At 44.3% G+C, this 26473-nt stretch overlaps 1 protein-coding gene across 12 annotated transcripts in view; it reads left to right on the top strand.

Annotated features, from left to right (window-relative positions):
- Nucleotides 1-26473, top strand: part of NEBL (nebulette) — a 411963-nt gene that overhangs the window by 331854 nt on the left and 53636 nt on the right. For 7 of the 12 annotated variants that reach the window (XM_075125901.1, XM_075125906.1, XM_075125904.1 and 4 more), the window contains 8 exons: nt 11152-11262; nt 17463-17573; nt 17715-17825; nt 19490-19600; nt 20248-20358; nt 21549-21659; nt 22284-22388; nt 23306-23398. The exons of 2 other annotated variants lie outside the window; for them this stretch is intronic. In XM_075125901.1, the coding sequence (XP_074982002.1) occupies nt 11152-11262; nt 17463-17573; nt 17715-17825; nt 19490-19600; nt 20248-20358; nt 21549-21659; nt 22284-22388; nt 23306-23398 (864 nt within the window). The remainder of the gene's footprint in view (nt 1-11151; nt 11263-17462; nt 17574-17714; nt 17826-19489; nt 19601-20247; nt 20359-21548; nt 21660-22283; nt 22389-23305; nt 23399-26473) is intronic. 3 more of the 12 variants (XM_075125902.1, XM_075125903.1, XM_075125905.1) reach the window with 3 other exon arrangements.

The raw sequence follows: 26473 nt of genomic DNA, 5'->3' as shown, positions 1-26473 counted from the left end.
AAAAAAAAAATTCTCTTAGTTCCTGTCAGCTTCCGACATGCCTGGCTCCCCAGGCTTTAAATGCTGCTCTAATTGTAAGGATGCCACCCCACTGTCTGATGGCAAATGGCAATTCAAAATGCATAAAATGTTTAGGGAAGTCCCACATCCCCCCAAAATGTGCCCACTGCAGCAAACTTAAGTCTAGGGCATGAAAGGACAGGGAATTGAGGCTAAAGCTGCTCCTGCTGTAAAAATTCTTAGGGTCAGCTTCAGACTCTGGCGCTGATTCCGGCTCTGCTCCACACCACATCTCTAAGGGTATGTCTACACTACGGAATTAGGTCGAATTTATAGAAGTCGGTTTTTTAGAAATCGGTTTTATATATTCGAGTGTGTGTGTCCCCACAGAAAATGCTCTAAGTGCATTAACTCGGCGGAGTGCTTCCACAGTACCGAGGCTAGAGTCAACTTCTGGAGCGTTGCACTGAGGGTAGCTATCCCACAGTTCCCGCAGTCTCCGCTGCCCATTGGAATTCTGGGTTGAGATCCCAAAGCCTGATGGGGCTAAAACATTGTCGCGGGTGGTTCTGGGTACATATCGTCAGGCCCCCTTTACCACCCTCCCTCCGTGAAAGCAAGGGCAGACAATCGTTTCGCGCCTTTTTTCCTGAGTTACCTGTGCAGACGCCATACCATGGCAAGCATGGAGCCCGCTCAGGTAACCGTCACCCTATGTCTCCTGGGTGCTGGCAGACGTGGTACTGCATTGCTACACAGCAGCCTCAACCCCTTGCCTTGTGGCAGCAGACGGTACAGTATGACTGGTAGCCGTCATCGTCATGTCCGAGGTGCTCCTGGCCATGTTGGCCAGGAGCACGTGGGCAGACATGGGCGCAGGGACTAAATTTGGAGTGACTTGACCAGGTCATTCTCTTTAGTCCTGCAGTCAGTCCTATGGAACCGTCTTATGGTGAGCAGGCAGGCGATACGGATTGCTAGCAGTCCTATTGCATCATCTTCTGCCGGGCAGCCATGAGATGTGGATGGCATGCAGTCCTTCTGCACCGTCTGCTGCCAGTCAAAGATGTAAAAGATAGATGGAGTGGATCAAAACAAGAAATAGACCAGATTTGTTTTGTACTCATTTGCTTCCCCCCCTAGGTCATTCCTCTAGGTCATACTGCAGTCACTCACAGAGAAGGTGCAGCAAGGTAAATCTAGCCATGTATCAATCAGAGGCCAGGCTAACCTCATTGTTCCAATAAGAACAATAACTTAGATGCATCATTTCTTACTGGAACCCTCCGTGAAGTCCTGCCTGAAATACTCCTTGATGTAAAGCCACCCCCTTTGTTGATTTTAGCTCCCTGAAGCCAACCCTGTAAGCCGTGTTGTCAGTTGCCCCTCCCTCTGTCAGAGCAACGGCAGACAATCGTTCCATGCCTTTTTTCTGTGCGGACAAGGCAAGCATGGAGGCCGCTTAGCTCACTTTGGCAATTAGGAGCACATTAAACACCACACGCATTATCCAGCAGTATATGCAGCACCAGAACCTAGCAGAGCGATACCGGGCGAGGAGGCGACATCAGCGCGGTCACGTGAGTGATCAGGACATGGACACAGATTTCTCTGAAAGCATGGGCCCTGCCAATGCATGCATCATGGTGCTAATGGGCAGGTTCATGCTGTGGAACGCCGATTCTGGGCTTGGGAAACAAGCTCAGACTGGTGGGACCGCATAGTGTTGCAGGTCTGGGACGATTCCCAGTGGCTGCGAAACTTTCGCATGCGTAAGGGCACTTTCATGGAACTTTGTGACTTGCTTTCCCCTGCCCTGAAGCACATGAATACCAAGATGAGAGCAGCCGTCACAGTTGAGAAACGAGTGGCGATAGCCCTGTGGAAGCTTGCAATGCCAGCCAGCTACCGGTCAGTTGGGAATCAATTTGGAGTGGGCAAATCTACTGTGGGGGCTGCTGTGATGCAAGTAGCCCACGCAATCAAAGATTTGCTGATATCAAAGGTAGTGACCCTGGGAAATGTGCAGGTCATAGTGGATGGCTTTGCTGCAATGAGATTCCCTAACTGTGGTGGGGCCATAGACGGAACCCATATCCTTATCTTGGCACCGGAGCACCAAGCTGGCGAGTACATAAACCGCAAGGGGTACTTTTCAATAGTGCTGCAAGCTCTGGTGGATGACGTTTCACCAACATCAACGTGGGAGGGCCGGGAAAGGTACTTGACGCTTGCATCTTCAGGAACTCTGGTCTGTTTCAAAAGCTGCAGGAAGGGACTTTATTCCCAGACCAGAAAATAACTGTTGGGGATGTTGAAATGCCTATATGTATCCTTGGGGACCCAGCCTACCCCTTAATGCCATGGCTCATGAAGCCGTACACAGGCAGCCTGGACAGTAGCCAGGAGCTGTTCAACTACAGGCTGAGCAAGTGCAAAATGGTGGTAGAATGTGCATTTGGACGTTTAAAGGCACGCTGGCGCAGTTTACTGACTCGCTTAGACCTCAGCGAAACCAATATTCCCACTGTTATTACTGCTTGCTGTGTGCTCCACAATATCTGTGAGAGTAAGGGGGAGACGTTTATGGCGGGGTGGGAGGTTGAGGCAAATCGCCTGGCTGCTGGTTACGTGCAGCTAGACACTAGGGTGGTTAGAAGAGCACAGGAGGGCGCGGCCCGCATCAGAGAAGCTTTGAAAACCAGTTTCATGACTGGCCAGGCTACGGTGTGAAAGTTCTCTTTGTTTCTCCTTCATGAAACCCCCCACCCCTTGGTTCACTCTACTTCCCTGTAAGCTAACCACCTCCCCTCCTCCCTTTGATCATTGCTTGCAGAGGCAATAAAGTCATTGTTGCTTCACATTCATGCATTCTTTATTCATTCATCACACAAATAGGGGGATGACTACCAAGGTAGCCCAGGAGGGGTGGTGGAGGAGGGAAGGAAAATGCCACACAGCACTTTAAAAGTTTACAACTTAAAATTTATTGAATGACAGCCTTCTTTTTTTTTGGGCAATCCTCTGTGGAGGCTATGGAACTTGGGGAGGAGGGCGGTTGGTTACACAGGGGCTGTAGTGGCAGTCTGTGCTCCAGCTGCCTTTGCTGCAGCTCAACCATACACTGGAGCATACTGGTTTGGTCCTCCAGCAGCCTCAGCATTGAATCCTGCCTCCTCTCATCACACTGCCGCCACATTTGAGCTTCAGCCCTGTCTTCAGCCCGCCACTTACTCTCTTCAGCCCACCGCTTACTCTCTTCAGCCCGCCACCTCTCCTCCCGGTCATTTTGTGCTTTCCTGCACTCTGACATTATTTGCCTCCACGCATTCGTCTGTGCTCTGTCAGTGTGGGAGGACAGCATGAGCTCAGAGAACATTTCATCACGAGTGCGTTTTTTTTTTCTTTCTAAGCTTCACTAGCCTCTGGGAAGGAGAAGATCCTGTGATCATTGAAACACATGCAGCTGGTGGAGAAAAAAAAAGGGACAGCAGTATTTAAAAAGGCACATTTTATAAAACAGTGGCTACACTCTTTCAGGGTAAACCTTGCTGTTAACATTACATACATAGCACATGTGCTTTCGTTACAAGGTCGCATTTTGCCTCCCCTCACCGCGTGGCTACCCCCTCAACCCTCCCCCCTCCCCGTGGCTAACAGCGGGGAACATTTCTGTTCAGCCACAGGCAAACAGCCCAGCAGGAACGGGCTCCTCTGAGTGTCCCCTGAAGAAAACACCCTATTTCAACCAGGTGACCATGAATGATATCTCACTCTCCTGAGGATAACACAGAGAGATAAAGAACGGATGTTGTTTGAATGCCAGCAAACATACACTGCAATGCTTTGTTCTACTATGATTCCCGAGTATGTGCTACTGGCCTGGAGTGGTAAAGTGTCCTACCATGGTGGATGGAATAAGGCTGCCCTCCCCAGAAACCTTTTGCAAAGGCTTTGGGAGTACATCCAGGAGAGCCGCGAATGCCAGGGCAAAGTAATCCTTTCACATGCTTGCTTTTAAACCATGTATAGTATTTTAAAAGGTACGCTCACCGGAGGTCCCTTCTCCACCTGCCGGGTCTAGGAGGCAGCCTTGGGTGGGTTCGGGGGGTACTGGCTCCAGGTCCAGAGTGAGAAACAGTTCCTGGCTGTTGGGAAAAGCGGTTTCTCCGCTTGCTTGCTGTGAGCTATCTACAACCTCATCATCATCATCTTCTTTGTCCCCAAAACCTGCTTCCGTGTTGCCTCCATCTCCGTTGAAGGAGTCAAACAACACGGCTGGGGTAGTGGTGGCTGAACCCCCTAAAATGGCATGCAGCTCATCATAGAAGCAACATGTTTGGGGCTTTGACCCGGAGCGGCCATTCGCCTCTCTGGTTTTCTGGTAGGCTTGCCTCAGCTCCTTAAGTTTCACGTGGGACTGGTTCAGGTCCCTGTTATGGCCTCTGTCCTTCATGCCCTGGGAGATTTTGACAAAGGTTTTGGCATTTCAAAACCTGGAACGGAGTTCTGATAGCACGGATTCCTCTCCCCATAGAGCGATCAGATCCCGTACCTCCCATTCAGTCCATGCTGGAGCTCTTTTGCGATTCTGGGACTCCATCATGGTCACCTCTGCTGATGAGCTCTGCATGGTCACCTGCAGGTTGCCACGCTGGCCAAACAGGAAATGAGATTCAAAAGTTCGCAGTTCTGTTCCTGTCTACCTGGCCAGTGCATCTGAGTTGAGAGTGCTGTCCAGAGCGGTCACAGTGGAGCACTCTGGGATAGCTCCCGGAGGCCAATACCATCGAATTGTGTCCACAGTACCCCAAATTCAACCCGGCAAGGCCGATTTAAGCGCTAATCCACTTGTCAGGGGTGGAGTAAGGAAATCGATTTTAAGAGCCCTTTAAGTCCAAATAAAGGGCTTCATCGTGTGGACAGATGCAGGTTTACAACGATTTAACGCTGCTAAATTCAACCTAAAGTCCTAGTGTAGACCAGGGCTGAGAAGATGAAGAAAAGTTCAAAAAAAAATCACCTTCTGTCACCCACAAAGCAAACATCGTGGGAGAAGGCTTCTCCCAGTAGGTCTACCGGCTGAGCAGTTTTAACGTGCCGGGCTACTCCAGCGCCATGCAAAACCCGCAGGCAGCTCTGGCGATAGCATGAAGCTCCAGTGCTGAGGCTTCAGGCTTCCAGTTCCCTGCCTCTCAGATGGCACCTTTTGGCACCGTTGTGGAAGCAGTGCTGACACATGCGGACGTGCCTGACCCCCCACAGGCTATCACCACTCTCCCGGTACTGGCACCCGCTGAACTGGCCGGCAGCCAAACAACTTTAAAGACACCGGTGCAGAGGAACTTTTTGTCGCAGCAGATTCCTCTCGCACAGCCCTCACCACACACAGGAGCTTCAGCACTCCAATTTACGCAGTCAAGTGACCTGCTTGTGTCACCCATTCTGCAGTCACCCTTACTGAATGCCTACTTCTCACCAAATGCTCAGCCAGGATCCGAACAGCCTTCCTTCAGTGAGGAGGAAGTTGGTCTACAGGAGGATTTTTCACCATATAAAGTCTCTCATCCTTAGACCCCAATTAATAGAGGTCATAGAAACATCACCTTGTCCTACCCTCAGGATCCTGCCCCGTGGTGTGTAAAGCCATGGATGGCACCACCTATGCCCTTCCCACCACAGTGGCAATACTGGGCCCCGTGGGCATCCTGTCCTCGAGACCACACTCGCTATGCCACCTCAACCAGGCCCGACACCGGCCCGGCACCACAAACTCACGAACCTGCCACTGATGCCAGTCACCAGACAGCACCATCACAAGTGCAGAATCAGGCATGACCTGTCTCTAACCCAGTAGACCCAGTTGTTACACCTGACGAAGCCCTGCTTCCTCCTCCCCTGTCATCTTCAGATGACTATTCAAAATTTCAAGATCTTTTCAGAAGAGTGGCCAGTGAATTAAGAATTAATCTGGAGGAGGTTCCTGAACAGCAGCATGAGTTAATGGACATCCTGCAGCCTTCTTCTTCTTCCAGGATTACATTGCCAATCAACCCAGCCCTTCTGGAACCTGCCAAAGCCATCTGGCAGACTCCTGCTGCAAGCTTACGTACCTGCAAACGAGCAGACCGCAAGTACTTCATCCCTTCCAAGGGCTCTGAATTTCTTTTCACTCATCCAGCGCCTAATTTGCTGGTAGTTGATGCAGTCAACCAAAAGAACAAGCACCAGTATCCCCGCTCTACCCCAGCCGATAAAGACAGTAAGTGTTTAGATCTGCTTGGACATAAAGTGTACGCATCTTCCACCCTACAATTTCGAATTGCTAATTATACGGCCATTCTGGCAAAATATGATCACAAAAATTACAACAAATTCATGGACTTTATTGAGGACTTTCCAGAAGCAAAGAAACAACAATTCACTGCTTTAGTCTCTGAGGGACAAATCATATCACGTACCGCTCTTCAAGCGGCCCTCAATGTGTCCAATACTGCAGCAAGATCCACCGCTACAGCAGTAGTCTTGTGTCGCGGTTCGTGGCTCTCTTCCTCTTCCTTTCCTTGAGAGGTCCAGACTACTATTGAAGACCTTCCATTCAACGGCGACAAACTCTTTGCCTCCACAACGAACGACATCCTTCACTCAATGAAGGATTAAAGGGCAACTCTCCGGTCCTTAGGAATACAAACTCCTACACCAGAAGGTGACAATATAGATACCAACCTTACCACCGTCCACACTACCCCACATCTACCCAGCACTTCCAGAGATCACACGACCAACAACAGCAACAAGAGACCCAGATACCAGCATTGCCGCCCCAATTCAGTGGCAGTGTCTCAACCCTCTCCGACTAACAAGCAGATTTGAAGCCTTGGTTGAGGGTTTCGAAAACAATGTTCCCACTTCAGTGTTTACACCGCCTGTCCCTACTTTTGGACACCACCTACGACCATTCTTCCATCAATGGCACAACATTACCACTGACAAGTGGATTTTAGAGGTCATTACACTTGGCTATTCCATCCCCTTCCTATCCATGCCTCCTACCCACCCACCCTCCCTCTCCCTCTTCAGGGACCCCTCTCACGAGCAACTGCTCCTACAAGAAGTACAACATTTCCTTCTATTGGGAGCAGTGGAGCTTATGCCCGAACGACACAGAGGGAAGGGGTTTTACTCCCATTATTTCTTAATAGAAAAGAAAACTGGGGGATGGCAACTGATCCTCGACCTCAGGTGGCTCAACAATTTTATCAAGAAACAAAAGTTCAAAATGGTTACCCTCGCCACCATAATCCCAGCACTGGAGCAGGGTGATTGGTTTTCAGCCCTCTACCTACAGGATGCCTATTTTCATGTGACAATACATCCAGCCCACAGACGCTTCCTTCATTTCACCCTCGGCTCGACACATTTTCAATACAGGGTACTACCCTTCGGCCTATCCACTGCCCCCCGTGTTTTTTCCAAGCTCCTGGCCATAGTTACTGCCCACCTCAGGAAGCAAGGAGTCATAGTATTTCCTTACCTAGACGACTGCCTCCTCAAAGCCTCAACGCTCGACAAAGCGCTTCAATTCATGCAACTCAACGTCAATTGTTTTCTATCCCTCGGCCTACAAATAAACAATGACAAATCCACATTAATTCCTTCCCAGCACCTGGAGTTCATCGGAGCACACCTTGATTCCCAGACGGGAATAGCATCTCTCCCGTCCAATCGCTTCAACACCATAAAGCAGCTGGCAACAAAATTTCGCAACAGTCCTCAAGTCGCCGTTCAAGACTGTTTACAGCTAATAGATCACGTGGCCTCATGCACTTTTGTGGTCCAAAATGCACGACTCTACATGAGGTGCTTCCAAGCTTGGTTGGCCACGGTTTACAAACCCAATGTGTATGCCCTAAACAAACCCCGATCCATACCTTTCTGAGTCAAAGACTGTCTCTTATGGTGGACAGTTCCCTCCAACCTCTACTCTAGAGTCCCCTTTCTTCAGGAGGCTCCATCCATCATAATGACTACCGACACATCCCTCACAGGGTGGGTGCTCACATGTTACATCACACAAGCCAAGGGCTGTGGTCTCCAACAGAAACCTCCCTGCACATAAACATCCTGGAACTTCGAGCTGTAAGCAATGCCTGCCGTCACTTCCTCCCATTAATCCGGAACCAACATGTATGGATAATGACAGACAACATTGTCTGCATGTTCTGTGTAAACAGGCAGGGAGGAGCTCGCTTTCATTTGCTTTGCACAGAAGCTATGAAACTCTGGAACTGGTGCCTTGCGAACAATATCCGGATATCAGCCGCCTACCTTCCCGGGGCTATGAATACCACAGTGGAAGAATTAAGCAGATGCTTTCCCTGGGACCACGAATGGGAGATAAACTAAACAATCATCACCAACGTAACTGCATTTGGGGCTACCCAACCATAGACCTCTTTGCAACTGCGAAAAACACGAAATGCCTCGAATTTTGCTCCAGAGCAGGACTGGGCAAACACTCCCTGGGAGATGCATTTATGATTCCAAAAAGAAAAGGAGTACTTGTGGCACCTTAGAGACTAATAAATTTATTTGAACATAAGCTTTCGTGAGCTACAGCTCACTTCATCGGATGCATTCCATGGCACTGGAACTTACTCTATGCTTTTCCCCCGATCCCGATTCTCCACAGAGTTCTCACAAAAATACAAACAGATCGTGCCAAGGTGATCCTGATTGCCCCAGCATGGCCCAGACAACCATGGTTCACATTCCTCACCAGGATGTCAACTCAACCACCAATCTCGTTGCCTCTCATTCCGAACCTCCTATCACAGCAACACAGCCGATTTCTCCACTCCAACCTGTCCATGCTTCACCTCAAAGCTTGGTTCCTACATGGTTCTTCCAAAACGAACTAGTATGCTCTGACGAAGTTCAAAGAGTGCTCCTACATAGCAGAACACAATCTACTCACACCACCTATCTCCAAAAGTGGAAGCAATTTACACAATGGTGCTCAACTAAACAACTGCCTCCTATGTCTGCACCGCTTCCTCTTATACTCGACTATCTGTTGTACCTCAAACAATCTGGCCTTTCTTTTAGCTCCATCGAAGTCCACCTAGCTGCTATTACAACTTTCCACAATAAAATTGACAGTTCCTCTGTTTGCTCATCCGATCACTAAACATTTTCTCAAAGGACTTCAATCCCTATATCCAGATGTTAGACCTCCTACCCCTCCATGGGACCTTCACTTAGTATTATCTTGCTTAACTCAGCAACCATTCAAACCCCTAGCCACTTGCTCCCTCTTACACCTTTTTATGAAAACAGCATTCTTAGTGGCAATCACTTCTGCCAGACGGGCAGGAGAAATAGCAGCTCTCATGGCAGACCCACCGTATAACCTATTTTTTGAGGACAAAGTTACCCTTCAGTTACACCCCAAATTTCTTCCAAAGGTCTGTTTGTCATTCCACATCAATGAACTGATACAGCTGCCGACCTTCTTTCCTAAACCATATGTGAACTCTTTTGAATCCACAATGCATACCCTAGACATATGCAGGGCTTTGTCCTTCTATTTGGATAGAACCAAGCCCTTTAGGAATTCTTCTAGACTCTTTGTCTTCATCACGGAGCAATCCAGAGGGATACCTATTTCGACCCAGAGACTTTCAAAATGGATTTCTGACTGTATCCGACTCTGTTATCAGAGACGGAAAGTTATGCCTCCAGCAGACATCAGAACTCACTCCACTAGATCGATGGCTAGCTCCGTGGCTTTTCTACACAAAGTTCCCCTGACTGACATCTGTAAAGCAGCCACTTGGTCTTCTGAACACACTTTTGTTAAGCACTAAGTCCTTAGTCAAGGCCCTCTCTCGGATACACGATTAGGCAGAGCTGTTTTATCTACTGCATTTCTACCCAATCTGAAGTCCCTACCTCCTTGAGAGACACTTGCTTTAAGTCATCTAGAGTGGAGCACCCACAGGGACAGCTCTCAAAGAAGAAGAGGAGGTTACTCACCCTGTGCAGTAACTGATGTTCTTCGAGATGAGTGTCCCTGTGATTGCTCCACTACCCACCCTCCTCCCCTCTACTTCGGAGTTGGGGTAGCCTCCGTTGTAGAGAAGGAAGTGAGGAGACCGACTGCGCACACGTACTGTTGAGGTACACTAAGAGCAGGGGGGCAAGCTCTGTGCGTGCGCGACTGGTACAAGTACTGCTGTAAAAATCTCTGAGCGAAGGCGTAGGGACGCACCAACACCTAGAGTGGAGCACCCACAGGGACACTCATCTCGAAGAATGTCAGTTACTGCACAGGGTGAGTAACCTCCTCGTCTGTGCTCATACTGGAAAAGTATATGAGGAAAGGTGGGCATGGTAAGTGTGTTTCTGGTTTATAAATCCAGGATGGGTAGAAGTAAGGTGGGTGTTTGGACTTTAAATGCCAATTTCATGGCTTTCCTGTTTTATTAATGTAGTTTTAAAGAAAAATATACTATCTTGATACTTCCTTAACAGGTTACTTTGCCCACATACATCTCCTCTGCTCTGTCCTACCTGCTTCCAAAACTCTACTCTACAGTTTATCCAAAATGCTGCTGAAAATTCTCTTTCCCCTGTGGCTTTGGCCATGTTACTTCCCTAGTCAAATCCTTCACTAGGTTTTACTCTGTATCAAGTTCTTGGTCCTTGTCCTCATGTTTAAGAGTCCTGCACAGTTTCAGTCCTGTTTACCTTTCTGGTCTCATTTGCTCCAGACTTCCCTCCTGTCTGGACACCCCTCATTGGTGGCATTCGGTCACATTTTTCTTCATACTTTCTTCCATCATGTCCAGGTGATTTTTTCCTGTCAAAACCCCCTTACCATAGTCCAATTCTTTCTCAAAGTGCATTTCTTCTGTGAGGCCATTTAGTGCTGACCCAACTAGTAATAGATGTATAAATAATCATTGTTGTTTAAAAAACCTCCAACCCTAATACAGTCCACTTAACTTGACCACTAACTTACAGAGTGTCTTATTTATATTTGAATTTGCAGTTTGTGTCTAATTTAGAATGTACTGTCAGCAATATGTCTATATATGCATGTGCATATAATGGCATGCATTAGTAACTGTTGTTCTGTTTCAACAGAAAGCGTATCGCAAAGATTTTGAAGAAGGGCTTAAAGGAAAGGCATCACTGGATTTAGACAAGACCCCAGAATTCTTGCATGTACAACATGTCACCAATCTTTTGAAAGGGGTAAAGCAGGTTTTTGTTTTGTTTCTTTGTTATCCTGTAAATAAGCGATAAACAGACTAGCTACAAGCGAATGAGTCATGAACAATTTATGTTAATATTTAGCTGGATAAGAATGTGACTTCATGGATAGAAATCCAGAATCTCAGTGCATCACTGAATTATTAAAACTGCCACTTCCCAACATACTTTAGTTATGTAGTCCACGTGATTTTATATCTGACCAATTCAGATTATTGCAACATGTAATTATTATATATTCGAGATAGTGTTCTCAACAGTATCAATACTTTCTAAAGAATCCTGTAGGAATTTAAAAATTCTAGCATACCCGAGCCAAGAAATTGAGTGTTAAATGTAAGCGAGACTTGAATGAGCTCTCCCCCTGACCTCTAGTGATGAGTTGGGGGAAAAGACTTTAGGAGCAGACCCTGTCTGCATAGACATACCTACTCTGCCTAGGTACCAAGCAGGTGGAATTGCTTTGCCAAAATGATACATTCTGGTAGGCTTTGGGTTACAAATCACTCTAGAATTTGAATGCAGGGGTAATGAAATGTTGTTATAATTATTGTACAAGTAAAGGGCAGCAGACCTGTGCTTGGTGTGCCTTAAACTGAACCTCACTTGCTAAACGGGGTAAGGATGCCGTATACCATTGAGGATGAGAGTGGGTGAGAACAGGAGTTTCAACCTGGTGGTGTGGACTTTGCATAAAGAGTCCTAGACACCATTTCACCTGCCCCTCTCCAGCATCTGAAGACAGAGCTGATTAGACTCAATTGAGAGTCCTTGTGTCTGGTTGGTGATTCCTGGAGCTGACATCACTACTGAGTAGGTCTGGGGCTACGCCTTAGATACTGTGTGGGAACAGTGTTACAGAGAAAGACAACACAGAAACTGCACTGGCAGTGAGGTTCCTCACTACCTGCTGAAATCACTGAGAGCTGAGTTAAGTGGTGGATCCTCAGAACGTGAGATCACAGAGAATGGAACAGAGAGACAGCGGTCAGCGGTGGCAGAGAGACAGTGGCAGCTGTGAACCAGTTGGGGAGGGGGGCAACAGCAGAGGCATTGCTTAACACCTGAGAATGCACCCCACACTCTGGGTCTTCACTAACCAAGGACAGCCATCTGCGAATGGGCAGCAGAGGGAGGGAGTGGTGTGTTAAGGAACATCAATTTGTTGGACTTTTACACCTCAAGGTGATAAACTGAGGCAAAAGACACTGCCTAATGCACTGTGTGGTGGGTTTTTGCCTATGGTCACATAGTTTTGAATTGTGGTTGTGATGTTTTCCAAAATTAATACTGGGTCCCTTTACCCTTTTAATACAAGTTTTATTTTGTTGTACACGACTCAGTGCTTGCGAGTGGGGAGGTATTGCCTCTTAGAGGTGCCCAGGGGCGATGTTTAGTTTTCCTGGATTACTGGGTGGGAGCTCAAGCCAGTTCTATTTTGTATTGTTAAGAGGAACCCCTAGATATTAAACCCGGCCCTTGTTGTTCCCCACTCCTCCTGACAAAAGGGTTACATAAATGCATTCTTTGTGAAGGCTCCAGGTCTCTGGAACTTGCTCCCTGCTACGGTCTGAAATAGCCCAGATCTGGTGACCTTCTGGGCATGCTACAATAAAAGTCTGTTTGATAGGATTTTGGAAAGGGCTGAAGATACACTTCTCAGAATGACAGGTTTCAGAGTAGCAGCCGTGTTAGTCTGTATTCGCAAAAAGAAAAGGAGTACTTGTGGCACCTTAGAGACTAACAAATTTATTTGAGCATAAGATTTTGTGAGCTACAGCTCACTTCATCTTCATTTCACTTCACTTCTCAGAATGATGAAGGGATGGAAAGGAGGGTTTGGGTAGCTGACAGGCTGGCAGAATTCCCTTTGAATAATTGTTTTAATGCTGTTGAAGTTCTGTTCCAGTTTTAATTATGCATTAGGGTACCAAGAGCTTTGCATAGCTGGCTTTTTAATATTACTTAAATCAAAATAATTGTTATATCCAACACACATGAAGGGAGCAAAGTAAAGCAAATAAAAATCCATAATATGGCTCTGACCAATAAATGACATGGTCTGCTGTCAAGGTTCCTCCCCACTCTGAACTCTAGGGTACAGATGTGGGGACCTGCATGGAAAACCTCCTAAGCTTATCTTTACCAGCTTAGGTCAAAAATTCCCCAAGGTACAAAATATTCCACCCGTTGTCCTTCGACTGGCCGCTACCATCACCAAACTAATACTGGTTACTGGGGAAGAGCTGTTTGGACGCGTCCTTCCCCCCAAAATACTTCCCAAAACCTTGCACCCCACTCCCTGGACAAGGTTTGGTAAAAAAGCCTCACCAATTTGCCTAGGTGACTACAGACCCAGACCCTTGGATCTTAAGAACAATGAACAATCCTCCCAACACTTGCACCCCCCCTTTCCTGGGAAATGTTGGATAAAAAGCCTCACCAATTTGCATAGGTGACCACAGACCCAAACCCTTGGATCTGAGAACAATGAAAAAGCATTCAGTTTTTTACAAGAAGACTTTTAATAAAAAATAGAAGTAAATAGAAATAAAGAAATCCCCCCTGTAAAATCAGGATGGTAGATATCTTACAGGGTAATTAGATTCAAAAACATAGAGAACCCCTCTAGGCAAAACCTTAAGTTACAAAAAAGATACACAGACAGAAATAGTTATTCTATTCAGCACAATTCTTTTCTCAGCCATTTAAAGAAATCATAATCTAACACATACCTAGCTAGATTACTTACTAAAAGTTCTACGACTCCATTCCTGTTCTGTCCCTGGCAAAAGCAGCATACAGACAGACACAGACCCTTTGTTTCTCTCCCTCCTCCCAGCTTTTGAAAGTATCTTGTCTCCTCATTGGTCATTTTGGTCAGGTGCCAGCGAGGTTACCTTTAGCTTCTTAACCCTTTACAGGTGAGAGGAACTTTCCCCTGGCCAGGAGGGATTTCAAAGGGGTTTACCCTTCCCTTTATATTTATGACATCTGCGTTATGCATTTCTTGTAAGAAGCTGCCCAATCATTTTCCTTATCACAGCTGTTGCTTTAATATTTGTCTGACTTTCTTCATGTACCATTTCTGAAAGATTAATATGAAATAGTAAATTAAATCTTCCCTCTCAAATAGGAGATTTCTTCTGATATGTTGTAGAAATAAGGGTTTAGGATACCTCTAAAAAGAATTTCTGTGTGGATGCTGTAACATTTTTTTCACGGCTCAAAATCTTCCTACCAAAAGTCCATTCCCTTCTATAATTAGACAGCTTTGTTTTCATATCAGGACAGAGTATTAATTCAGATAAATTCCATATACTGAACATATTCATTTGTCCAGATCAGGGGCGGGTAAACTTTTTGGCCTGAGGGCTGCATTGGGTTTCTGAAATTGTATGGAGGGCCAGTTCGGGGAGGCTTTGCCACCCCAAACAGCCAGGCATGGCCCGACCCCTGCCCCATCCATCCACCCCCACTCTCTGTCCCCTGACCGCCCCCGGACCTGCTGCCCCATCCAACCTCCCTCTCCTTCCTGACTGCCCCCCCCAGACCTCTGCCCCATCCAACCACCCCTTCTCCCTGACTGCCCATGGACACCCCACCCCTAACTGCCCCCCACCGCCTCATCCAACCCCCCCCATTCCTGACTGCCCCCCTGGGACCGCTGCCCCATCCACTACCCCCTGTCCCCTGACTGCCCCCCACTGCCCCATCCAACCCCTCCTCCTCTTCCTGACTGCCCCCTGGGACCCCTGTCCCCATTCAACCCTCCTGTTCCCCACCCTCTGACCACCCCGACCCCTATCCACCCCCCTGGCCCCTGACCACCCCCCAAATTCCCCTGCTCTCTATTCAACCCCGCCCCCTTACCGCGCTGCCTGGAGCACCGGGGGCTGGCAGCACGGCTGCTCTAGGACAGGCAGCCGCGCAGCACAGAGCACTGGGTCAGGCCGGGCTCTGCAGCTGCGCTGCCCAGCAAGAGCTTGCAGCCCCACCACCCAGAGCATTGCGCTGGTGGCGCAGTGAGCTGAGGCTGCGGGGGAGGGAAAACAGTAGGGGAGGGGCCGGGGCTAGCTTCCCGGGCCAGGCGCTCAGGGGCTGGGCAAGACGGTCCCGCGGGCCGTAGTTTGCCTACCTCTGGACCAGATTCATCAGTCTATCAGAATTTTTAATTTCACTTCATGTGTATTTAGGAATAAAAAATGTCAAATCTATCCAATATAATCTACATAAATTTGGATTATAACATAAAAGTGTTTAGATTTGTCATATTAAGAATTAACATTTCTACCCAGTCCATTTAAGCAGAATTGAAGATGCCAAAATTAAAAACATGTTCACCCTTCTACTTTTGAAGGGTTCCTGCTTTGATTTTTTTAAAATAACTGAGTAAGTGCATCCCAGATTTTCTATGGGAAAAGAGACAGTCCTATTTGCCTGCAAATTTTCTTAAGAAATCCTGGTCTAAAATAATATGGTGTTGTCAGATAATATTCCTTTACAAACAATTCATCCTCTGGTAAAATGATTTCCTCCCAACAGGTCAAATGCTACTTGAGCTCGGTTCAAGATACAGCTTCCTTTGGCAGCACCATTTTGTGCACTTACGACACACCATGCTTATTATGTCGGCCTACTCCGCAAGGAAATGTCAGTTTGCATTTTTCCTTAATGGAGTGCATTAAATGATTTCCTATCTTTCACCTTTTAAACTCACCCCTCGCCACCAGAGAAATAATTCTTTGTCATAGAGAAGGAGAATATGAGCATTAAAGCAACATTTAGGCACAAGTTTGAGTTCCAGATAATGTTATCCCCACATTATCAAAATTCTATTAAAAAAAATAAAAAAATCCGATAAGCCAAATTATTAACATTTGTTTGTCAAGATGTGAATTCAGGGATATATTGCTTAGTTGTTATGTAAAGGTTCTTATTATGCTTTAAGGAAACACCATGGTTTAAGCAAGTAAGAGAAATCAAAGTTATTTCATGTCTTAAATAGGCAGTAAATTCTTCATTCATTCTGGAATACTTCATTTCTTAAAAAAGGCAATAAAACAATGTGTTTGCTCAGTTGCAGTCTCTTCTGTTGGTGTCTCCTTGTGGAGAGCACTCAGCAGAGATTACATCTATTATTACAGTGAGGCCCGCTTTCTGTAGAAACAACTACTTTGGGAGAGAGAGAGAATTTAATTATTCCCCATATTAATGGGAGGATCTTCCTGATTATCATAGATGATCCTGATAATTCACTGATGTTAAAGGGAAGCTTCTTTAATGATAGGTGTGTCCTCTTTTATTTGCCTTAAATAAAGGGCTTATAAAAGGAGAAAGCATTTTGCTAAATTCTGTGAAATTCAGTAAATAAAGGAAGAAACCAGTTGAAAAATATTTGCCTAAAATCTCAGTACTGTATGTCTTTTAACCCACTCACTCTTTTTAAAAGGGAGTTCAGAGAGCGTAAGTAAAAACCTTAAATTTGGATTAAAGCATCTCTTTGCTGCACCCTCATCAGTTCACATCTTTCATCTGGGAATACAGGAGAGGATGGAGAACCAGCTGGCCACAGCAGCCTTTGCTGTGCTTTTAATTTTACATAGAGTACTTGGATACTATGGCGATAGTAGTTGCTAAATGCTGATAGATACTATCTCAGTGCAGTGTCTGAGGGAAATTGAAGTCAGATGGTGGGAGTATTGTGGAACATAATTTATCAGATAGGCAGGTTACCAGCTCTTACTATAGTTATTTAGGGCATCTATCCTAATTGTGGTGCCATTAGTAGAATGGAGCTGAAAATGTAGCTTGCTAGCCACCAATCTATCAAAGCTGCTGTCCACAGGAAAGCCCACAAAGCAACGGTCATTGCAATTAATACATATGAAGATCTACAATCCAAGGCCCTTATACAGATGAGGTAGTACTGTATAGGGGTGGAATGTTTTTCAAGAGCACACAGCAAAAGACAAGGCTAAATTTAAAACCTTTTTCACTTTCACAACATACCTTTTGATTTGATAATTTCCAGTTATGTTTTAACTAGGATAAATGTACTTCAGCTAATTCATATTTCATAGAAAATTTCAAAGAAAAGCTTCAAGTACTTATTAAGAGACATATCTTTTTAAGATCTTGCACACACAATTAAAGTGGAGATTTTTTTTTAAAATCCTTAGAAAGAGTATAGAAAAGATTTGGAAGAAGGGATGAAAGGAAAAGGACTGACAGTGTTTGAAGATACTCCGGATTTGATTAGAGTGAAAAATGCAGCCCAGATACTGAATGAGGTATGTTTTGCTAGTGAAGGTTGTTACTGTAGAGGAAAGTTCAATCTTTACAGTGCACGCTTGGGAAAATATTCTAAGTTTTTGCATAATTTAAATGGAAATACTGTATATATTTAAACTAGTGGAACCTATATTTTGCAGAAAGAATATAGAAAAGATCTGGAAAATGAAATAAAGGGGAAAGGAATGACACTGACTCCAGATATCCCTGACATTCAGAGAGCAAAAAGAGCATCTGAAATTGTTAGTGAGGTTAGTGGATAAAGCATTTTAAAATATTGGGGTTTTTCTCAGTTTATTGGTTGCTTCAGTTAGTGAAAACTAACTAGTCTCTGCTCTATTGAAAAGAAAGATGAATATGGTTTAATGGGCTTTTAAAGAAACACTTGCTGAAGATTTTAAAAAAATCTTGTATATTAAACATTCCATTTTTTGGAAATGGATATTGGTGCATATTGGCAAACATCTTGCAATTTACATTTATATAAATGATTAAATATATATTTGTGAAAGTTTCTTCCCAAATGCAAAGCTGTTGCTGAAGGACCATTGTTGCTTGGACCTTGAACCTGCAATTTATTCTATGCTCATGGATGGTGAAGGGGTCTGCCTGCACAGAGCACATTTCAGGATCTGGGCCTTCATGCTTACAGTGCTGGCCCAAGTGCACATGGCAGTTCCCTAACACCAAATTCTGGGCTTACCACCAGATCATGTACATTTAAATCCACTTGAAGCCCTGATTCTGTCGATGGCCTCCTGGGAAATGGAACATCTGTTGTGACCAGAGTGAGTGTAGGTGCATAGGGCCTGCCCTGCTTGCTTCAAGTTAATGAGGATACACATAACACCCAGTACTGTCCTTCTCTCAGTCTTTTACAAAGGGGAATCCAAGAAGAAACCTCTCCCAGTCCATCCTCAACAGGAGAGGAAAAGCAATCTTAACACTTTTTACAGGTTATCTTGTCCTTTCTGAAAAAAAGCATGGGGTGGGAAATGGGGTATGTTACCACTAGGCTGATCAATTTCTTCCAAGGAAAAAGAGATAGAGAAGTGAAAGCCTTTTAGCCTAGGCTCTTGGTGCCCTACAATATAAGAGATGAACACTTCTTAATTAATTGAGCCATAAAACTTGGGCAAGAAAAGAAAGAAAATGTATTTATTTTTGAGCTGACTATGTTTTCAGTAGGTGAAAGGACACCAAAATAGAAAGGAGTGCTCACTATGGCAATAATGTAAATAGGAATAGCTAAGAGCATAACTTATTTGCTGCTTTTATCAAACAGTAGAACTGAAACCAATATATGCAGTGTCTCAATATTTTAATTGCATTTGCTTATGAATGAGGGATGTGTATTCTTTGGGTGTGATGAAGATGAAATAGTCATTGCCATTTATGATTACCAGATATTTATAATTTATAGAATTGAAAAACCAAAGATCATGTATGTAAGTATTGCCATTTGTCTAATGGGTGTGGTTCAGCAAACACCTTATATCAAATTAGTAAATTACAACTTTCTTGCTACAAGAGCTCACTGGAAACACCTCTGTACCTCATTAAATTTCTACCACAGACCTTTCATATATAAATTATTTTCTTAAAGGCAGATTATACTTCTGTTGGGAAGACACCACACACAGCTTGTTACATTACATTCCACAGAGTTTTTAAAAATTCTTTGGAAGATAGTCACTGCTATTTATATGTCTTGATTTTCAGACCATATTTTTATGGCTGCAGTTTTTAACTTGTGGTGAAATAGCTCTCAAAGTTTTGCTCCTACAGTTTGGTTTCCTGGCGGTTCATTTCAGGCTTAAGGTTGTGTCTACAAAAATGGAGATCTGGTTTGAAAATCTGGCCCATAACTATGTGGTTATAATACACCTGATTGTCTGAAACTGTATCTTCACAGAAAGAATACAAGAAAGACCTGGAGACTGAAATTAAAGGGAGGGGCATGCAAGTGGGCACAGATACCCCCGAGATACAACGGGCCACGAAAGCTTCTGAAATTGCAAGCCAGGTTAGTACAGTATTTGGTGAAAGCTTTTAATTCAACAGAATATAATAAGCTACCTTTATTAAGAATTCTGCTTTGTGACAGATCAGCACAGTAATGAATCAAATGTGTTAGGTTTCACAAAATTTATGGTCATGAGCTGATTAGAGTTCGGAGTGACACATTCCAACTTTTGGGAAAACGTGAGAGTTGCATTAGTTACTAGCATCATCAGCACCATGATCAGGAGCTGCACCTGCTACCTTGACTAGTTTCTGGGCCCTAAAATAGGGCGCTGCTTGTTTGGCTAGGACTAGATGATAAATGGATGCAGAGATAGGGAAAATGCTTAAGGCCCAGCAGCCTTGATCTTGCACAGTGATTCATATCTACACAGGCCTCCAATCAGGACTATGAAAATAGAAGAGAGAGACTGAGATAAAAGACTGCATGCAATTTTAGATAACTGTATTCTTAAAAGGATGTTTTAAGCTGGCAACAAGTAGAGTATAGATATACTGTAGGTAGACCCCACAGAGCGAATGCTGTTAATATAAAAGCCATTTGGTGTTATAAGGATTCTATTCAACGAAGCCACACAGATGAAAGCAGGATCCATATAAAGCTTTAGCTGTTGTACATCTGAGTATTGCCAATCTTATTCTTCACAGAAAGAATACAAGAAAGACCTAGAGACTGAAATTAAAGGGAAGGGGATGCGAGTGGGCACGGATACCCCTGAGATACAAAGAGCCAAGAAAGCTTCTAAAATTGCAAGCCAGGTGGGTACAGAATGAAACATATACGTTATATTTAAAGTAAAATACAATAAGACTTCTAAATATATGTAACTTTAGCGCCCTTGTGGGCAAGATGGACTCTGCTCTGGCCAAGAGAAGGCATGCACAGGAATGCAGTTGGGAAAGTCCCTTCCACCCCAGGGGCACCTGTTCCAAACCTCCCAGAGTGAACACACCCTCACTGGAAAAGTACAACGAATATAGGAAAGGGAAATATTTATTTACAGAGGGATGAGAGGAGAAAAACAACGGGGGAAATATAGGGCGAGCAGTGAAACAACGTTGCAATCAACTCAAGGCCCCACAGGCCCAGCGGTAGCACAGTTTGAAACGGCAGACACCCAACAATGTGTGTGCACACAGAGTTCAGGAGTCCTGGACAAAGTTCCAGTCCAGTGGTGAGTCTTGGGTGCTCCCAGTCATCGTCCGCACCAGTGAACTTTCCTCAACAAACCCCTCTGGTGCCCTCATCTGCCACTCTCTGCAAAGCCACTCAGGGCATCAACCTCCCCTCTTAACTAGCTAACAGCCTCCCTCCTTATTCCCAATGCAAAGTCACAAGCTCCAGTACTCACAGTCCCATGCAGCTCTGGGCAGTAGTGATACTCGGTCCGGCTCCAATTTGTCCTTCTCGGGTGATTCCTCCCTGGCACAGTGCTCCTCCTGGCTCCTATCCTGGGGTGTCCCCAGTTGGCTGCTCTGACCCTCCCAGGCTTCAGGCAGGCAGGTTCTTGGCTCCTTCTCTCGTGAGGGCCAGCTTTCTGCAGCCCTTCTGTCTGGAGCTCCAGACACACACATGTCATTCTCCCTTCTCTCTCTTTCTCTCTGTTGCTCCCTCTCCCGGAACAGCACTTCCTCCTTCTGGAACAATCAGCACTTCCCCCCCGCCCCGGGAAAAAAATTTAAAGGGGTCATGTTCTCTAAACCCCAAAAGGGTTTCTCACACACACACACACATATATATAAGTCATGTTGAAAGTTGACTGAACTAAGCATAGCTTGCAAAAAAACCAACGATTAGATTGCTCAGTTACAGCCTATTGTTTGGAATCCAATGAGTGTTACAAGAATAGCTCTGAAGATAGCACACAGATTACAGGAGCTACAGAACCTACACTAAAGGTTAGGAGTATTGTAGATCTCAGAATTATTGAAGTTATGGGCTTTTGCAGAAAGAATACAAGAAAGATCTGGAGACTGAAATTAAAGGGAAGGGGATGCAAGTGGGCACAGATACTCCTGAGATACAACGGGCCAAAAGAGCTTCTGAAATTGCAAGCCAGGTGAGTATAGAATGAAGGTTAATTAAGTGTTTTCATGTCTCATAAGAGTGCCCTAGGCACACATTATGCAGTGCATGCTGCATTACCTCTTATTAATTAGAGGAATCCATACTAATATTAAATATATTTACATGTGGAAGCCACAAGTGGAACTAAAGTTTTAGGGCCTGATTTTCATTTACACTAAGTGCTTGTCTACACTTAAAACACTGCAGCTGCACTGCTGTCGTGTTTCAGTGAAGACATTAGCTATGCCCGTGGGAGGGGTTCTCCCATCAGCGTAGGTACTCCACCCTCCAAGAGGTGGAAGCTAGGTCAACAGGAAAATTCTCCTATCCACCTAGAGCTGTCTACACTGGGGGTTAGGTTGGTTTAACTGCATTGCTTAGAGGTGTGGATTTTTCACACCCCCTAAGCGACCTAGTTATACCAACCTAATTTCCTAGAGTAGACTAGGCCTAAGGCTCCTTTACACGACTCTGGCAGGGTAAAGGAGCTGTTAATTGGGACTAAATTGTTTACAATCCTTTTAACGCGCTTTTACGTTATCAGAGTGAATACACATTTTGGATGTTCTAGCCATAAGCAGAGATGATATGCACATGGTAAAATGGTGTTTTTCAGAAAATGTACAAAGATGAAGCAGGGAAGATGCTCTGTAACTACTGTACCGTACCAGATACTCCAGAAATTGAGAGGATTAAGAATACTCAGAAAAACATCAGTTCAGTGAGTAGCAGCAGTTCTACTTTTAGAAGTGATTTTTCACATATGTTCAGTGTGAAATGAGCTCTCTTGTGTCCTGGCATAAAATGGGAGTATTCAATTAATTGTCCTTCAACCATATGCATAGTTTTGCAATGGCAAAGACCATACCCCTATTTCTTTTAGAAAGAACACCTGTCTTTGCTAGACTTAACACTAATATTTTGAATTACTAAATCACCAGTGCTACCCTCACCAAGACAATTATTTTTAACCTAAGATTTTTTTTTATCAACCCCTGAAGATAGCTTTATTACAAACTGTGTATAAAAAGGAGCAGAAACCTGGAGTGGCACCATTGTAAGTATAAGTTTTGTCATATGGTTGTGGTCTAAAACTAGAAGAAACCCTGTTACAAAATACATTCGACTTAAAAATATTAGTTCAATGGTTTTATGTTACATTGGACAAGAGATGGGATTTTACTTTATGCTAGATCCAAGTTTTAGTTGAAAGAGGCAACATAAAGCCATGATCTTGCAGATGCTTATTTTTGTGAGTCTTTCCATTGATTTCCATTGAGATTACTTGAACTTAATGTTACATGTGTAAGCATGTGCAGATTCTGGTCTAAAATCTCTTATTATTATTATTATTTAAATTAAAATGATCAATACAAAACCTGTAAGAAATTGAGATCAAAAGGATGATGATAGATTACCTGCCTTATCTGTGGAAGTTAAAAGGTAAAGAAAGATAGCTGACCTTTTATTAATGTTAGTGATAATTGAGCTGATCTTTGAAAAATTAAAATATTTGCTTTTCCTGAGTTATAGTCAAACAAGGTTAGAACTTGGAAAGTTGCCTCAGTCTTTTTTATGAGAACTGGTGCTTGCATTCATAAGTGTCTCATAATTATTTTTTTCTTTTTGTATATGAAGGTGTTTTATAAGAAGGGAGTAGGCTCTGGCACAGCAGTCAAAGAGACTCCTGAGATTGAACGAGTAAAGAAAAATCAGCAGAATATTAGTTCAGTAAGTGTTAGCAACATTATCTGTCCTTCCCCAGAGCAAAGAGTGGTCAATTTTTTTTTCATTTTGTTTATTATAAATATTACCTTTTCCTATCTTTCACCTTATTCAAATGCTACTCCATCAGATTTCCCAGATTTAAGGCTCTACATTAACATACTATCGGGGCTACACGACTCCAAAAGTAATGTTTAATTTGGATGTGTCATCACTAATGGGAAATAGATCTTTTTAAAATTAAATATATGATGACAGGATTTCATCTTTCAAAAAAACCCAAACACCTTAACCATATTCGCTATTGCTGACTTAGAATAAATTCCAGCTACAACCTGCAACTTAGAAAAATGTCTTATTAACGAAACATTTCTCTCCTTAAAAGTTGTTGCAAAGCTCATACCCTTTAGCTGGTTGTTTGGTACACTAAGCCAGAAGAGGCTTTGGGAGAAAACTGAGCATTTATGGCCTGTTGAAGACAAGTTGTACATGTGGAGCTGATGAGATTGGTCCTTTAAATGAGATTGTTTAGCTATGGCTGCTTGAGAATCTTAGGCATGCCAACCACCATTTGAAAGTCAGCTATCAAAATAGCAGCTTCTTAGAAACAGGATGTACTCTTCAGTTAGAAGTTTAAAAATGTGGTAATTTGGAGAAAGATTTGAGGTCAGCTATCACCAAATAAGAAAAGGCAAGTGTATCGTACATGTTTCAGAGTAGCAGCCATGTTAGTCTGTGTTCACAAAAAGAAAAGGAGTACTTGTGGCACCTTAGAGACTAACCAATTTATTTGAGCATAAGCTTTCGTGAGCTACAGCTTATGCTCAAATAAATTTGTTTGTATCCTACATGTGTCTGCATTTTTGCACACTGACCGCTGGGCTCACTCTTAAAAATGTGGTCAATTACATGACATCTCTCGCAACTGAACACTTCTTTATGAAAAGCAAACTGTTGCAAGTAATAGTCATAGCAGGAGGTATGGTACTTTTTATATCTGCTTCTCATAGGAAATAGGGTATTTTTTAACATCTATTGTTCTAGAATTTCAGTCTTTACTGATCACAGGGTCAGCTGTTTACTGTGCCCTCCCCCCGTGGCCAGAGATCACTCTGCAGCACTCAGCTTCTGTTTCCCCTCTTGGTTCCTGTGACACCTCCCAGGGGTACCCTTGCTATCACCTGCCCCTAGCATGAGGAACCCTTGTCTGTGGCTGCTGTGGGTCAGCTCTCCAACTCCACCAGCCTCAGGCAACACAAGCACTCCCCTTTAGGCCTGGCAGGCCCAGCTGTCTCTCTGCAAGTAGTGGTAGGCACACTCCACCATCTGCCTGGAATCTCCAGCTCCATGTCCACTGGACATTCACAATATTCACAGATCTGCTGCCCCCAAAGAAGCAGTAAACATCAGCTTGCTAGGTTCACCTCAGATCACTGCTCTGCTTAACACATAGCACTTGAATCTGTGTATAGTGAAAACAAACAAAAGCTATTTAACAAAGAGAAGAGATTCAAACGATAGCAAGTAGAAATATTGGAAACAAATGGTTACATATAAAATCAAATCATAACATGCATTCTAGAACCTAGACTTATATAACTAGGTACTTTCATGTGATATTGAGCAAAGTTCACCCCAAAGTCCTTCCAGTGTTTTTCAGCCAGGCCTGGCCATGATCCTTCTTTCCTGAGACAAAACACACTGCCAGCTTGTCCCCTAGGTAAAGTGCACTGTATATCTCTTTGCAGCCCTGGTATATCAAAACAGTCCTTTCATCTGTATTAATAAACTGGACATTCTCCAGCTGTGTGTTACTTCCTATAGATTTTGCAATCTCCTGTTGATTTTGCAGTCTTGATTAGCTGGTGGCTCAGTATGCAAATAGACTTACATCATGAGACACACAATACACAATGACCAGTCAGAGAGATAAGCATCTAATATACCCCGCCTAAACAGAACCTGTTCGAGGTATGTCACCTCCCTTAAACTTCAAGGCTTTAAGAACATAATTTTCAGTATAGATACATAAGTTCTTAAATGTTATCTGTACCTACATTTTACAAGGGTTACAATAACCAGTGAGCTATTGGCTGTCGGGAAAGACCTTACCTGACACCATAGGGTGAATTATTGCGCATACACTTGACCCAGGGCATCCCTGTAAAACTCTATGTCCCGCTGTGCCCTCTGCTAGTTGGCATAAAGAGGTTCCTTGGTCACAGTTCCTCAGTAACTCAAAAATACAACCCAAAATCATTTAAAACACTTCTCTTCTGGGGGGTCCAATTTATTCAACCCTCAGGGTACATGCTGGCCCTCAAAGCCCCACTTCAGGGTTTCTGTCTCTTATTCCTGAAGCTTGTTCCAAATTCAGCAGTCACTCCCAGGCTTTTCCTGGCTGGAGTTCAGCCTCCTGGATCTGACTTTTCAATTTCCCTGCTGTCATGGTCATCTCTGCAGGAGCCTTTCTCCCCTTCACTGCAGCTTCCTGCTGCCCTTAATAGGGGGTATCTGCTGTCTTCCATCAGGCCCCACCCAGCCGTTAATGCTGCAAAGGTGGGCTGGAGCAATTCCTTCAGTAATTTGGGTTGGCTGTCCCCAAGCATCCAGCCCATCACCCTGTTATACTGATATAGTAGGCAACACCAAATACTACATTACATAGAAATGTAAGAGCAGGTAGGCAATTTTCATTTATTTTTGGAAAATTTATATTTTCCTGTGACTTTTTTTTTCTTCATCACATCTCATCTAACTTTGATTTGTGTAGTTAAGATTCTGATGCAGGCCATTGGGTGCTATCCTAACCAGCTAAGGCAGACTAGGGGGGGATATGCTGGTTATTGTAGGGGATTCTATCACTTCCACCACCCTCAAGATGGCGCACCCCATGGAAAGCAGCCTTTAAATTAGCCAATGCCATGGGGTTCATCTTTCACACTGGACTTGGCCAAACAGCCCAGGGCTGCCACATGAGCCCTGTGCTGGGTTCCGTAAGATCTGATCCCACCCATGTGAACCAGGAATCCGAATGATTACTGTTTAGAAAAATAATAAATATGATTATTCTTTAAAATT

The sequence above is a fragment of the Caretta caretta genome, chromosome 2 (genome assembly GCF_965140235.1).
Source record: "Caretta caretta isolate rCarCar2 chromosome 2, rCarCar1.hap1, whole genome shotgun sequence".
In the NCBI taxonomy this organism is placed as follows: domain Eukaryota; kingdom Metazoa; phylum Chordata; order Testudines; family Cheloniidae; genus Caretta; species Caretta caretta.
The sequence above is the reverse complement of the archived record's forward strand: the minus strand, read 5'-3'. Positions and strand labels throughout refer to the sequence as shown.